Source organism: Triticum dicoccoides, chromosome 4B, assembly GCF_002162155.2.
Source record: "Triticum dicoccoides isolate Atlit2015 ecotype Zavitan chromosome 4B, WEW_v2.0, whole genome shotgun sequence".
NCBI classification, from domain to species: domain Eukaryota; kingdom Viridiplantae; phylum Streptophyta; class Magnoliopsida; order Poales; family Poaceae; genus Triticum; species Triticum dicoccoides.
Window position 1 is genome coordinate 663,285,468 of NC_041387.1, and position 16,285 is coordinate 663,301,752.

The window sequence follows — 16,285 nt, forward strand, 5'->3', positions numbered from 1 at the left end:
TCTGAACTGAGAAAAAAGAGAGAAAGTAACATCTCACTTACACTGCAGACATTGCAGGAAATGCATCATGAAGCTATAGCAAGCGAAGAAGGCACAACAGAACCTAATCCCTGGGAGGCACACATGTTTGACAACATCAGTTTGGAACAGGTAGCCACATAAATAGATAAATCAAAGTCACAAATAGAATATGAACGTATTTGTACAAACCTGTTTGAAAATTAAAATGGACACAAAAAGAATAATTTTGCAGGTCCCTGAAGATACCGACCCTAGTTCCACAACAAATAAATCAAAGTCAAACACAAACCAGATAAATCAAGAAGGACAAAGGGGAGAAACAGAGGACTCACATGAACAAGACGCAGACAATGAATACCTCGATGAAGAAGACATTGAGAGGTTCCTGCAAAATGAACAAGAGACTGCATCAGAAGGCAATCTTATGAACACCAGCAGCAATTTTAAGCCACAGTTAGGCATGTAGTTCAAAACAAAAGAAGAAGCCCAGGCATATATGAATTTCTACTCAAAATTGGTTGGATTTTTAGTGGCTACAGTAGCATCCTCAAGAACAACAAGCAAAAAAGAGAAATAATGAGCTTGGTTCACATAAAACTTGAAAAGAGCTTGGTCAAAGTCTGCTTCATCACCTGAAAGTTCCTGAAAAATGCAAAATACAACAGACACAAAATAAATAAACAGACTTCAAGAAATAATAATTGAAAAAAAGTAGAGAAAAAGAAAGAAATAGCTACCATTGACAGGCGCAAATGGTTCGTCAGCAAAACAATCTGCACTCTCAAAAGAAGATGCTAACGGAACGCCCTAATGATAGACTTTCCATAGCCTACCCATTAAACATGAAAAAACGGGTTGCCAGGACCCTCCTCAAACTACAAAACCAAAACACTCTTAAACAATGCTACATAAATCCTAAATCAAATACTACATTAACAACAAAGAATAAGAAAACTTATCAGGACCTATATGGTTGCAAATAAGACGCACTAATGTTGTACAGGAATTACATAGGAGAAGCATGGCAAATACAGAGTACAATACCCCAAAATTACACTGTAATACTAGGCCATATTACACTGTAATATAGCTGAAAATTACAGTGACGATGCATGGGAATTACAATATGAGCTTTACTACAAAAATGAGGCATTGGAATTACAATATGGGTACATTACACCGTAATATATCCAAAAAATACAGTGACTAAGCATTGGAATTACAGAGTAAATCAGAGAAATATTACAGAGTGATGAAGAAGCATACATGAAAATCATGGGAGTTACACAAGAAACCTGAGGAAAATTACACTTCACTATAACTAAAAAATACAATGACTGGGCATGGGAATTACAGTACAACCATAATTACAAATTTGAAGCAAGGGAACTACAAAACGTAAATATGGGAATATTACACATTAATATATCCAAAAAAATAGTTACTAAGCATGGGAATTACACAGTAAATCAAGGGAATAATACAGTGTGATGAAGAAGCCTACATGAAATTCATCAGAAGTACAGTGGAATTCTGAGGTAAATACACTGTAATATAACTAAAAAATATAATGACTGAGCATGGGAATTACACTGCAAATCAGGTGAATTACAGTGCAAAGAAGTAATACAGTGTAATTCTACAAAATACAAGCACTAAATATGGGAATTACACCACAAAATCAGATAAATATTACAGTGCAAAGAAGTAATATAGTGTAATTCCACAAAATACAGGCACTAAGCATGGGAATTACACCACAAAATCAGATAAATATTACCGGGTAAGCACATGGAAAATGCTGCCAAATACATGACTAATAACACTTGAACCTAACCTTACACTCTAATACTGGAGGGATCTAAGACTGAAAACATAGGGGGCAATTGCAGGGCTAGAACACATGAGATTACAGAATAGCACAATCAGGGACATCCACTGAAGAATCATACTCCCAAGGACGAGACACATTAAGCATTACAGAGACTCCCACTAGAGCAAAATCACCAACCCAAACACATGAAGCATTACACACGAATCATACTCCAACCAGAACAAAACCCAACGGAAACCCTAAATCTAGACCCCTACCAGCGACTACAAGAAACGAAACACATACCAGCGCCTACACCCGAGGGGATTCAGACATGAAAGAGCTAAAAACCTAAGCAGAGGAACCACATCAATTTCATAGAACTTACACAAACACATCGGGAGCCATGGGAAAAATCTCCAAGAGCACATACACCAAACATGGGCAAGAACATACACAATCCATCAATCAAACACCAGAACATACATGGATCTCGAATCGAAACTAGCAGAAACGGAGGAGAAACCTAGATCACACGGGGGAGAGAGAGAGAGAGAGACGAGAACAACCAACTGGGGCAGCCGAGGAACGAAGAGCAAGGGAGGAGAAATCAAGCTCGAAGGGAAGGGGATCTCAGAATCGACATGAATGACGGGAATCGCCTCCGCTCCTTCACCGCTCGAGCGCCTCTTCCCCTCTCTCGCTCTCTCATCTCTGCCTTATCCAAACAATACCGCCAAATGAAATGGGGAAAAGACACAGACAAATTTCAAAAAGGTAAAGAAAAACAGCCAGTCGGACCGGGGCGGCCGTAACGGGCTGGAATAAAAACAAACCACACCCGACAAACAACAAACCAGCCCAAAACCCACACCTCCAAGTGCGAATCTGCATGCAAAAATGGACAGACAGAGATTTGAATGTTGTTGAATTGAGAAACAGTCGACTATAAAATAGCAAATCCGTTATTTAAATATAACTTTTCAGAGAGTTGGAGTGCCAGGGAAGAGAGAGATGGGAATCTCATGTGGTGCGAGTGGGCGCATGCACCGTGGTCAGTGTATTGCCACTTCAACCATCACCCAACCAGCTTGGCCCACAAGACCTCCTGCCAGGCCTAGTCCTGCCATACCTGTCTCTCCTCCTGTCGCTGTTCTCTGCTTAGAAAAGCCTGCTAATTACACTGCTACTGCAAAGTCTCTACAGCTGGACAGTGGCTGGCACAAATCTTGAAGTCGCTGGACGAGCAGGATAACAGGGTGTCGGGGCACCCGGGTTCCATCACACCTTTTCGATTAGTAAATAGCTGCGTGCATGTGCATTAGCAAGAAAGTTATTATCAGCGTGTTTGGTAGTTTAAGAGAAAGGGATTGGAAATTTATGAGAGGGAGTTGGCTGAGGGATTAGGCTTGGGAAGAGGCATGTTAGTCCCAGTCCCACGTTTGGTACGGGGTGAGATTATTTATGGGAATAATTTTCATGAACAAAGAAAAGGAAGGGTAGGTTACGTGAGATGTGCTCCTATTTGGCGTTGCATCTGCAGATTAGGGAGCAGTTAGCGCTGGCCGGTTTGCTTGGAGGAAATAATCTCCCGCTGCACATATTTAGCTAGGATGTTCCTGTTTTATTTTTCCTTTGTTGCGGGAGGTGGGCCACCAAATCTGTAACGATATGTGTTTAGACGTTTCCCATTCCTCCACTGAATTACCAGGGTCCCCCTGGGTAGAGAGCGGTGGGAGTTGGCCATCCTAATTCTCCTTCTTCTTCCCTTGCTAATTCCCAAACCCCTGAACTAATCAACGGATTTTTTGTCTCAGCAATCTTAAACTCCCATTCCCTACCTCCAACTCCCCCCAATCAAACACGATGTATAGGTCCGATTAATTCGATCACGCCCGCATAATTAATTAAACACGGGGTTTTGACAACTCACGAAACTGAACAGATTGAATGCTCCCTTCCCTGCCTTTAGATTGAATCGTGGTAATTGCTTGCAACGTTTTGCTTTTTCGATAAAGGGTAGACTTTATTGACTCAAAATGGAGCATCAAGAGGATACAAACACTAAGAACACATCCGGCCTCTGCATAGCTAAGATGCACACAGCCGACACCAACGCACGCACGCACACAAAAACACGCCGGCAAATAGCAAAGTCATAAGACAAAAACTATGCGTAGGCGAGGAAAAAAATGCCACAAAGTGATCAGATCCGCGATCGGCAAACTATAACAATGATCATATCTACACCGACCATCTCATGACACCACGCGGACAACGATTCTTCAACAGCAACACCTTCAGAAAGGAAGCGACACTCAAGTGTCGCCGTCACCGGATACAGCCACCCAAGGCTAGAATCTAGGCTTTCGCCCTGAAGAATGAGTCTGAGCATTCCGAACAATGCCTTCCACAAGGTAACGATGTAAAGCATCGCCATTGCCAGGTATACCTAACTCGGGTTAGACCTAGAGGCTTTCACCCCGGAGCTCGAGACCGGGTGCTCAAGTAGAACCACCATAGAAGTTATTCATGGTTGTCGCCATCACTTTTCCACGATCCAGGCAGCTACATGCGATGTGACCGTCGTCGTCGCGCAACCATCCTTCTGCATCAAGACTTCGTCCATAGGTTGCATCTCGCCGTCAAAGTCTACCACCGGATCTACTGAGATGAAACTCACAGAAAGATCTTTCAATGGCGACCGCAATTAGCCAGGCAAGCAGCCAGGACCATGGGTTGCAGCTAGTCAGCGGCCATCATCTGCAAGCATGTGCACATCTCAAGCGGCTGTCTGTATGTACCATCCATGCACCCGCACTACATGCTTGTCTTGATCGTACTTCTAGCCATGGACACCAACCAGATCGGGAGGCACCAAGCCATGGACGCTGACACACAACGGTGACGATGGTGGCCTGAAGAACAGAAAAAAAGACCCAGCCAAAGACGCCCCACCGCCGCCGTCCATCGGGTGGCCGGCTTCCTCCGGCGGCGGCAAGGTGAACCGGGCTGAGGGAGAGCCTCCGAAGCTGGCTGCGACGGCGCCTCCGGTGTCAGCTCGAAGCGACCCGGGAGCCTCAGATGCGTTTTCCCGGGAGGCTCTCTGTTTTTGGACGTGCAAGTTTAATCTTTCCAGCAACTGCTTAGGGTGGACTTCACTTATTTTGGTTGTTGGTGTTGTCGATCATAGTAATTTGTCAAAATAGAACTTCCTTATGTTGTGTTTTCTCCATTTTAAAATATAAGGTGTATTAATTTTTAGGAAACAAGAAATATAAACTACTACATCAAATCATTGGAGAAGTCAACGTCATCTTCCTCCTCCGTATGCTACTAAGGGAGTAAATAGCATAAAACTAGCATATTTAGGGCTATGGTTTCAAAAAATACCACTTTTCCAAAATTCCGTAAACTCATCATTTTTTTGGTTCGCTATTTCAAAAAACACATGTGATCAAATTGGTTAAATTTTAACTATGTTTATGACAGCTAGGCCCATTCGTCAGGACCACGTGGCAATAGATATAAAGCCGGTAGTCAAACCATTTCTTTGACTGTTAACTTACATGTGAAGCCCAGGTGTAAGCTCTTGTCTTTCTTCTCTCCCTCTCCTCCCTTGATCTCTCTCTCTCTCTCTGAGGAAGCGCAACCATGGCTGCTCGGAGTCTCCCTCGCACCCAAACCCATTGGGATCCGCCGCTGGACACATTCCAGCCGTTGTCGTCCTCGCCGGTCATTGCAGCACTGACGCTGCCCACAAACTGAAATGGGACACACCGCTGTCACCTTCCTACCTCACGCCACCGTCATCCCCATGGCCACCGCGGTCATCAACGCCATCAACACCCACCTAGGCGCCCCTAGCATTGCCGCCATCCAAAGGCACGCCGCTGCCAAGCTCATCTTCATGGACTACCAGTGCATTTGTGTTGCCACCGCCCATAGCCCCAAAGCCATGGCCTGACGCAGGTGGTGCACATAGCCGCTCGCAACCACAGTCGGCGCCGCCACTGCCGGCGCAACCACAGCTTAGCGCAGGTAGTGCACGCAGCCATGGCCATCTAACAGGGACATGGTTGCTTTAAAAACACTAAAACAAGGCCCTAATTGCTTTTGTAGAAAAAACTTACAAGGACCGGACTGTTTTTAAAAAATACAAGGACCCGGTTGCTTTTATTAAAAAAAATTATAGGGGCCTTCTTTTTCTTAAAAAAATAGAGGGGCCTGATTGCTTTTAGAAAAACTTACAGGACCCGATTGTTTTCTAAAAATTTGCAGGTATCTGATTGCTTTTTTGCAGGACCGACATGTGGGCTCCACCCCTGATAACGGTCAAAGCTAATGGTTTTTACTTTCACACGCCGGGGAGTCGTCGGGTTATGTGTGAAGACGCTAGGCCTTACTAAGAATCGATGACCTACAAATTCAAAGGAGGGTAGGTAGTTGACTAATGGCATGGACTAACATTTGGACTGAAGCCCAACTTTCATAGTCACACCGATATTTTGCTCGCTACTACAAATTATGCACCCCATATGCTGAGAAAATAGGGCGGGCAACTCCTTCGCCAAAATATTGACGCACTCGCTTTGGTAGGGCTGTCCGTGGGCATAATCCAAACAACCCCAAGTAATGTGCCACGACAGGAGAGATGAACATCTAACTTACCCCGAAAAATCAGGATGGTGAACAACTTATTCTAGTAACTAAGTAATTGGTTAAAGGAAACTCTAGTAAGTAAATCAACACCTTAAGTAATTATTTAGGGCACATTCTGTTGTCCCGAGTATAGTAATACCTACGGAAGTGTTGCAAATCATTCTACTCCCTCCGTTCCTAAATATTTATTTTTTTAGAGTTTCAAATAGACTACCACATACGGATGTATGTAGACATATTTTAGAGTGTAGATTCGCTCATTTTGCTTCGTATGTAGTCATTTGTTGAAATCTTTAAAAAGACAAATATTTAGGAACGGAGCAAGTATATATTAATTGTTTTCTGCAAAGAGCACCGCACAAAAGGCGGGTCTTCGTGTAGCTAGAATAGTTGCAAAGTCATTCTGCATGTAAATTGTTTTTTGCAAAGACCACCGCACAAAGTGGGTTTGGTGACTCTGATCGATCGACCACGCGTATTCTGACTTTTACATATGAGTACATATAAATAAAATAATATCAAAGGGAAAGCCAAGCGGCCGGCCGGTTAGCGTAGGTATGGTACGTACACGGTCGGTACCAACGATCGAGCGAATCCGATGCCAGACTATAGGTACCGAGCTACAGGATATATTTACAACAACACTCATTGGAAAATCAACCATTCATTAGTACTCAGAGCATCTACAGCCGGACTCCTCAAACCATCCCTCGTACGCCCGTGGACGCGCCGGTTAGTGACCGGACAGGAATGAGAAAAGAAAAAACGTGAGCCAATCGGATCACTCGTATCATCCCTATACGCCCGGGATGCCCGCGAACCCTCATATTCATCTCAAATATGTGGAGGATATATGGGCTTGCGGATGCGCCCGGGCATTCCGCCATGTTGGACGCGACCCTACCCCGCGACCACCTTTTCTCTTTATTTATTCAATTTTTTATTTCTCTCTCTTCATCTTCATCAATCACGTGCAAGTGACCGGACATATGCGAAAAAAATGACGAGTGTGGCTACGCAGAAGAATAAATAGGGGCTCAAACGGACACGCCCATGCGTCCACAGGCGTTTAAGCAGTCATATTTACTATGTCCGGCTGTAGATGCCCTTACTCCCTCCTAGCCATATTATTGTCGTACCCTTAAAACAACTTTATACTAAAGTTGCAACAATTAATATGAATCAAAGGGAGCCCATAAAAGAATCTCCCGCCGGTCTGTCGTGTGTGTAGAAACAAATTGGATTTGTTTATGCCCATCTTAACTACTTGATGATGATTGCTCATTGTGTACGCGTTGGCACGACCGTTGCGTGGTTATCATTTCCTTTTAACAGGATATATAGTAATGTGTAGGCCCCAAATAATATACTCTACATGATTGTGTGTAGAGCAAGGCAGAGGAGGAGCATGTACTATGCATGATTTTGTATTCTATGACTCGTGAACTAGTCGGCGGTCGAAAAGAAAAAGAGAAAAAGGACTGAAGCCGTGTAACGTACGTATGAAACTACGCGCTAAGGGCGTGACAGGTGTGTGTGTGTGTGTTAGTTAATAAAAAGATAATGATACAGAGCACACTAATTTAAGCAGATATCGATCTTGAACACATGCATGTTGATCACTAGGATTAGTAGTAACGTGTACACACACAAAAGATGCTTGCGCGATGTTCAAAAAGAAGAAATGGCAGAATAGTACGTAAATACTCCTTTCGTTCTAAAATAGATGACTCAATTTTATATTAAGTTTAATATAAAGTTAGTATAAAGTAGGGTTATCTATTTTGAAACGAAGGAAGTAATACGGTGGTATACCGTCTTTTAAAACAATGACGTACTTCCTCCGTCCGAAAATATTTGTCATCAAAATGGATGCAAAGAGATGTACCTAGACGTATTTTAATTCTAGATACATCCCTTTTTGTCCATTTTGATGACAAGTATTTTCGTACGGAGGGGGTAGTACCTCAACTATTTAAAAAAAATTACTCTTGATCGACGGCCAGCGACCTAGGGGACGACGAATGCATTGCACGGTCTGCTTCCTTTGTTCACACTGCTTGGTGTGGGCATCCTATCCATCGACCATGCATGCTTGCCTCTCTCTATATAAAGCCCCGTATGCTTTCCAGCGATTTTGCATCGACCATCACCTAAAATTCATCAATCATCATATAGCTATCTATCCACGATAGTCTCGACACAGCTTACTACTTTGCCTCGTGGTGGTGGTGGCTGCTTTGCCTCGTACAAGGTACGTACTTGCTAATTATGTGTGTACCTCGTACAAAATGATTGTTGTTGTTGTTGTTGTTGTTGTTGTTTGCATGCTTATGACATTTATGTACTTGCTGGAGGCTATAATGTTTGTTTTATATTTTTTCTGTTTCATAATTCTTGTCGTGGTTTCAGTTTAGAAAAACCACGAAAACAATCATCTTGCGAACTAAATTTTTTCCGCTGACGGACCGGTACATACTGATCTGCCTCTCTGAAATTTTTACCTTTGTTGCGGTGCTACTGTCAAAAACGCTCTCGATGAAGTATTTCACCAGGTGTACATGTAGCACTACTTGGCGTACGAACATGGTAGGCACCGGATGCCGTACATGTCAGCGGAACAGATTATTTTATTTTCTGGTCGGGACGCTGCACGCTGACTCGTGGCGAACCAGGCGATTGGGTCCATAGGCCACTGACCAATGGGCCCCGCGTCAACACGTATTGCGCGGGACCCGGTAGTCAGCGTGGGCATCCTGTCCGAGTGTCCGTACGCCCGCCACCCCGCTGCTAGCTACTCCACCCGAGCGGCGGCTTGACCGCCCGCCACCCCATTGACCGCCGCCGCCGCCGCCGCATTATTCGCCTCGCCGCCGACCGGAACCCATCTTGCCGGCCTTCGCCACCTCGGTCTCGGTACCCGCGCGCGGAAATGGAGCTCGGCCTCGCCTCCTCCCGCGGCCCGGCCGGCCCCTCGCTCGCCGTCGCCGGGCGGCGGCCGCGGTCCTCGCTCTCGCCGCCGCTGCCCCGTCCCCTTTCGCTTCAGGTAGCTGCTTCATCCCTCTCAAGATCGTAACGCGTGGGGCTAGATCTCAGCTGCTTGTTTTGGATTGCGCTAGGTAGCATTGCAGTAGCTAGTCCAACTCCAATCTGTAAATGCGAGCTTGACTGGCCACTTTCTTGACATGCCCAATGTTCAAGGCAGCCCACTAGGATAGCACTGATAGTTTCTTGAACAACACATATCATTTGTTTGTACGGTCCTGCTGGATAACCTTTATGCTTAACTTTTTTTGGGCATCTGCTTGACTTATTACAGCACTTGCTGTGATGTCTTGCTCAAAATGTCGTTTTCCCAGCTTGATTTTGTGTTCCAATATAAATCTGCAGAGGGGGTCAGTTCAGATGGTTTTACTACTTGTTATCACCATCCTTGTTATTATCTAACAAACAGTCCTTTTGTTGCTCCTGGTTGCAGGTACAGACTCGCGGTTACTCGATGCCTACTCTCCACTACAAGGACCATACCACAGTAGGATGCCAGGCTTCTGTAGCAACTAAATACATGTATGCAAATACTTATAAAATACCCCCTCCGTTCCTAAATATAAGTCTTTGTAGGAATTTCACTATGAACCACATACGGATGTATATAGATGCATTTAGAGTGTAGATTCACTCGTTTTGCTCCGTATGTAGTCCATAGTAGAATCTCTACAAAGACTTATATTTAGGAACGGAGGGAGTATATACTAGACTAATTTGTCTCAACAAGATTCATGAGTATTCATCTGTCTTTTCTGACGGCTGCTTTGTTCTGACGGTATGATTCTTACCAGGGAAACAGATGATACAGTCGATCTGGACTGGGAAAACCTTGGCTTTGGCCTTGTCGATACCGACTTTATGTACATGGCCAAATGCGGGCCAGATGGAAACTTTTCCAAAGGAGAAATCCTGCCTTTTGGACCCATAGCACTAAGCCCCTCTGCTGGAGTCTTAAATTATGGACAGGTTAGTTAGCCGGAGGACTTGGAAGACATTATTTCATATATGCGGTGGCATAGTAACCTGTTGTCTGTAGCTATGATAATCTCTGAATTATGTACTCTTTGATGGCCTAAAGGTATCAGACGTGCTTAAAATTTTTTGTTGTGGCATGCAGGGACTGTTTGAAGGCCTAAAAGCATATAGGAAAACTGATGGGTCTGTCCTATTGTTCCGTCCGGAGGAGAATGCCATTAGGATGAAAAATGGTTCAGATAGGATGTGCATGCCTGCACCAAGTGTTGAGCAATTTGTGGATGCAGTGAAGCAAACTGTTCTGGCAAATAAAAGATGGGTAAGTTATTTTTATGTCTTCTCATGCTCATTTCATTGCCTATGATCCCCTAACTTCTTCTTTAATGTACTACTGTAAACTTTAGGTGCCTCCTACCGGTAAAGGTTCCTTGTATATCAGGCCACTACTTATTGGAAGCGGGGCTATTCTTGGTCTTGCACCTGCTCCTGAGTACACCTTCCTTATTTATGTCTCCCCTGTTGGAAATTATTTCAAGGTTTGTACTGAGTTTTTTAGTTCAACAAACATCTGGTCACAAGTACCGTTCTTATCTTCTTGATGATATAGTATAGATGAATGGTAATTATGCCACAAGCATATTTGCACAAGTACAGGCTCATCCCCCACGATCTATCTACTATCCAATTTTCATTTTTCCAAATTTATGTTGAATGTTGATTAAGTCTGTTAACTTTATTTTACAGGAAGGTTTAGCTCCTATTAACTTGATTATTGAAGATAACTTTCACCGTGCGGCCCCTGGTGGAACTGGAGGCGTGAAAACCATTGGAAACTATGCCTCGGTAACTTTTGACATCGGCATTATTTTTCATTGTTTCGACCTCTGTCGGCACCCTTTTGTAGGAAAAAAGAACCTTTTGGGGCATCATTTGCTTTGGCATTTGCGTGATGAAAATTTCTGTGGGCGAAATATGATTGTAGTACTGCAAATGATGAAAATGTACATCTATAACATAATATAGACAGCTTTCAAAAGAAAAAAAGAATAATGGAAATTACATAATAGCAGCTCTTAGTGGTTGACTGGAAGTTTTTTCAGTACTAAATTCTCTCAGCAAACTAAGATTTACACCCACATTGTTGTAAAAGGATGTTGTTGGTAAATCTAATGAAATTGAAGTCGTCGATTCTGTGATGAGTTATCAACTACGCCCCCATTGTTTTGACTTTTGAATCTGAAACTAGGATCACTTAATTGACAAACTTGTCATCCCCATGTAGGTGTTGAAAGCACAGAGAACTGCAAAGGACAAAGGATATTCTGATGTCCTCTATTTGGATGCCGTTCACAACAAATATCTGGAAGAAGTTTCTTCATGCAATATTTTCGTTGTGAAAGTATGATTCTTCACATGGCAGTTCTTATTTTCTTAAATCTGTTTCAGTATCTGCAGTTAAAAGTAGTTTTTGCGATCGAATCCTGTGGGGGCATCCTAGTTATGTACAACTTTTGCCACCCTCTACAAACTAAGCAAGTCTAATGTGGATGATAAGCTACTATCAGTCTTTGTTTTATTCTTATTAGTATGCTGTCAAGTTCTTCTTGAGGAACATTATCTCACCAAGTTAAGGACTGCAGAAATGTTACTTATATTTGCTATGGTCTTTTGCACCAGGGCAATGCTATTTCCACTCCAGCAATAGAAGGAACGATATTGCCTGGTATCACAAGGAAAAGTATCATCGAAGTTGCCGAGAGCAAAGGCTACAAGGTAAATGTTGGTCACCAAAAATCGACAGTTGATCGGAAGTACTATATGTTGCTTTGCTTTATATGGCCCTAGTTAACACAATGTGCTTCATTTAAGGTGGAGGAACGCCATGTGTCCGTAGACGAACTGCTTGATGCAGACGAAGTTTTCTGCACAGGAACTGCTGTTGTGGTTTCACCCGTGGGGAGCATTACCTATAAGGGGAAAAGGTGAAGCTTCTGCTCTGCCTTGGAACTGTCAATTTTTACCTCGTTTAATTTGGCTGTTCAAACACTGACAAATAAGCCATGTACTACTAGAACTCAGACCACCATGCATTTTCTTCTGCTTTTCAGGGTAGAATACGATGGCAACCAAGGAGTCGGCGTGGTGTCACAGCAGCTTTACACCTCGCTGACGAGCCTCCAGATGGGCCACACAGAGGATCGGATGGGCTGGACCGTTCAACTGAATTAAGTATCATGTCACCGATCTTGGCTCGACAGATTTCCAGAACACTGCTATGGCAGATGAATTAAACTCTTCAACTGGGACCTAGGGGAAGCTAATGTGCAATTCTCTTGTTTACCATCGAATAGGATCTTGGGAAAAATGGTCAATTGGGCTGAGCAGCTAGAAAGAGTTCCTGAACATGGCACACGAATATGTGTTTATCATCTCATTTTTTTTTCAGAATAATAAACGTTGCTCCAAATGTATCAAGTGATGTAAAACAGAGAAATTTCTCTTTAAAAAAAAATGTAGCTGTTGCCAATCTGTTTTCTGTTGATGATGCTGATGACAATGTTCTTTTCCTATCTTGTATGCTGAGTACAGCTTGAGTGTGCGGCCCTGACCGCTGGGTTACCGGACCAATTTATTGTGATTTCTTGACGTGAAATTGTCTAGTCAAATTAAAATTCGTGTCAACTTTGATTAGTACACTTTTACTGGAACAGATTGATATTTACTGAAACAAAAGTGTATTATTATTTTATACTGTATTTACCAAGTATTAGAATAACTGTATTGATACTAGTATGCATGTTTTGGTGAGATGTGTATGCATAGTGACCTGGTTCATGGATGCGGTCGATCTTGATTTTAATTCTGGAGATGCGTCAATTTAAACAAAGTCTATACACAACTATTAATCGATTGGCTTATTCATTTTGCACTGAGAAGCGCTTGAAGAGATTATGCATAATTCACAAATCTTGGAGCACTATATTTATTTCTCTTGAGAAGAAATTATTAACAATCAATGCTAGTCAAGGTACCATATGTGACTGAACAAGAAATTGTTAACAACAATCAATACTAGTCATAATTAGCAATACAATACATGAACCAGAATGGGACTACATAATGTAGCATTCCTTGTCTTCAAGAAACTTATGCAACGTTGATGCCTGCTCTATCAAGCGACAGACACATTTTCCTCTTTCATATAGATTATTTAACGGTTAGAACCCAATTTGGGAGGACATTTCTTACAATCTTACGATTATTTAATTATTAAGGCAACGCCTGAATTTCGGTGCACGGATATTTCACTTGAGCATGTACTTTATGACCCCGGGGATGTGGACCCTGTAGAAGTACTCGTCCCAATCAATGGTCTTTGGGTCGAAATTGAAGAGGCTACCATGGTTGCTGGTCATGGCGAGCCTGAGCTTGTTTAGGTTGACGTCATCGAAGCACCCCTTGAACAGCGCAAAGGGCCCGTACAGATCCACCAGGTGCATCACGAACCTATAACAATATAACAATAAAGTCCGTGTCATCTTATGTGCCGCGCCATCAAGAAGATACAAACCACAAAAGATTTCAACCAACTAACCTGTACTTGCGTGCTTGGTCGTGGTAGAGGGTGTCGAGGCCGAAGAGGCCGCAACAGAGGATGGAGAGCAGGTGGAGGAGCTCGAGGAGGAGGCGGTACCTGAGCATCATAAATAGGTGGAAGGAAGCCATGCTGCTGAGGAATGTCATCTTATGGGTACGCACGGTGCGACCGTCAGGGCCCACGCGAGGGTGCTCCGTGAAGTACCGAAACCCAGCCTCATGAAGCACATTGTATGGTGCCGGATTACGCAGCGACGAGCTCACGTGGTACACCGCCGGTGCATGTTGCTTGGGATGTGACTTTGTCTTCTCCAATGAGGACGAGCTGTGTGCCACTATTGCCGCCATCATCGCATTCACCACCATGTCGCCCGGCATCTGCACCAATGTATACCCAACCAAATGATTGCACTCACCACCGACTTTGAAATGTTGCTTTATAATCTTAAGTGGGGAAACCCTTTTTCTTATTATTACTGTAGGAATTCCTAGACTAACGACCAAACATTGCCTGGAATATATCTTAACTGCATGCATAGTACAACATTGCTTACCACATCCATGGTGAGGTTGAGGTCGGCCAAGAAGTATGTCAGGTTCTGCTTCGCATAGCCGATCACGATCGTGTCGATCGTCCTGCAATTTACATTTTTTTACATTGAACAAGTACCATTTATCCCTTTATTTATTGCATTTGCAATAGATTAAAACGACCGCACTTTAAATTATAATGAACCTGGTGCCTTCGATCCATCCGGGCAGTGGGTCGTTCTGGACACTTGTGATGATGCTGGGACGGACGATGACAACGGGGACATCACACTGCAACTGGCTTAGCACCATCTCCCCCATCGACTTGGTGAACACGTATGTGTTTGGCCACCTGAAGTGCCGGGCCCTGGTAAGGCCAAGATCCTTCATGGCCTTCCTTTCGGCCTTGGGCGACGAATCAACGTCGGCCTCAAGCTGCTTTTTCAGGTCCTTGGCCAGTTTCAGCTCAGTGTCGATGTCGAGGCGGGTCCCCTCGAGCAGCGTCTCGCCATTCTTGAATGGTCTCTCTTGCACCAGCCCTTGCTTCTCACCCGCCACGTAAGCTGCACCAACTCATGTATGGATTTATTAACTTGATTTGTAAATCAAATCTAGGTGTACTTTAATTAACATCCAAGAACCTTTTTTTTGCCAAAGCATCCAAGTTCATACTCATAGTCAATGGTTACTTGTAGAGTTGGTGTACGTACCCGTGGAGACATGGAGGAGCACCTTGAGATTGGGGCACTTCTTGGCGAAGTTGCACATATGCTTCACTCCCATCACGTTCACGTCTAGAGCCACATCATACCTGCACGCACACAACTGTTTTTCATAGACCATTCACCGCGTACTTTTGCTGCACCTACTCTCAAGTTCTCTGCTGATATTTTTTTCTTTCTTGGACAAAACAATCAGTTGACAATGACGCACCTTTCGTAGAAGTTGGTGGTGGCGGCGCCATTAACGATGACATCGAGCTCCTGGGTCACCCGGAGCTCCCTCAGGGTCTCGCTGTCGACGCCGAAGTCCTCGCGCATCACGTCTCCGGCCAATGGGACGATCTTTTCCCAGATGAAAGATTGAAACCTGTCCCCGTGCTTCTCCCTCAGAAGCCCGAACAACTCCTTCCCTACCACCTGGGCACATAGAAAAGAGATTATTCAGCACCAACACTCGAGCAAAGGGATCAAAAGAATCATGAGATGAGCTGTAGAGGTCTAGATCATGAAGAACCATGACGGACAACACTACCTCAGTCTCCACCCGATGCTTTGCCGCCGCGGCATCCACCGCTCGCACCGGGAGGTAGATCTTCTTCACATCAGGTTGAACTCTCAGTATCTTCTCCACCAGTACTGCATATACGCACACCAACAGTAGAACTCATTAAGAGATGAGCACAGCAGATATGAACTTGACGCAAAAAACTTCTCGAATTTGCAACAAATAGTATATGCATGCGTAATATGTGTGTATAAACATTATGCGTGCATGCGTGCATACTCTTTCCAAGAAAGCCTGTTGATCCAGTGATGAGGATGCTCTTGTTCTTGAAGTATCCAATGATGTTCTCTTCACTCAGTGTGTCAACCATCTTGATTCTTTTCTTGTGTGCGTGCGAGAGAGAGAGAGAGA

The 16,285-nt window shown here is 43.8% G+C and overlaps 2 protein-coding genes and 1 long non-coding RNA gene across 4 annotated transcripts; 1 reads left to right on the forward strand and 2 right to left on the reverse strand.

Moving 5' to 3' along the window:
* Positions 1 to 216: 216 nt before the first annotated feature.
* LOC119294250 lies at positions 217 to 848 on the reverse strand. Its single transcript, XR_005143390.1, has 3 exons — positions 759 to 848; positions 354 to 663; positions 217 to 272 (listed from the first exon to the last, which is right to left on the reverse strand). It is a non-coding gene; the product is annotated as an uncharacterized LOC119294250 (long non-coding RNA).
* Positions 849 to 8,731: 7,883 nt separating this feature from the next.
* LOC119292152 (branched-chain amino acid aminotransferase 2, chloroplastic-like) lies at positions 8,732 to 13,070 on the forward strand. 2 transcript variants are annotated; one of them, XM_037570985.1, is made up of 10 exons: positions 8,732 to 8,750; positions 9,975 to 10,063; positions 10,336 to 10,510; positions 10,662 to 10,838; positions 10,924 to 11,055; positions 11,264 to 11,362; positions 11,802 to 11,918; positions 12,197 to 12,292; positions 12,389 to 12,501; positions 12,628 to 13,070. In XM_037570985.1, exons 2-10 carry the CDS (start codon positions 9,996 to 9,998, stop codon positions 12,746 to 12,748), a joined length of 1,098 nt encoding a protein of 365 aa, XP_037426882.1. In that variant the 5' UTR covers positions 8,732 to 8,750; positions 9,975 to 9,995; the 3' UTR covers positions 12,749 to 13,070. The 2 variants fall into 2 exon arrangements, with proteins under 2 accessions (XP_037426882.1, XP_037426881.1); XM_037570984.1 differs by lacking the exon at positions 8,732 to 8,750 and adding an exon at positions 9,289 to 9,542.
* Positions 13,071 to 13,539: 469 nt separating this feature from the next.
* On the reverse strand, positions 13,540 to 16,279 carry LOC119292153 (fatty acyl-CoA reductase 1-like). Its single transcript, XM_037570986.1, has 8 exons — positions 16,154 to 16,279; positions 15,902 to 16,005; positions 15,581 to 15,786; positions 15,358 to 15,458; positions 14,853 to 15,210; positions 14,671 to 14,752; positions 14,115 to 14,494; positions 13,540 to 14,026 (listed from the first exon to the last, which is right to left on the reverse strand). Exons 1-8 carry the CDS (start codon positions 16,242 to 16,244, stop codon positions 13,825 to 13,827), a joined length of 1,524 nt encoding a protein of 507 aa, XP_037426883.1. The 5' UTR covers positions 16,245 to 16,279; the 3' UTR covers positions 13,540 to 13,824.
* Between the last annotated feature and the right edge of the window lie 6 nt (positions 16,280 to 16,285).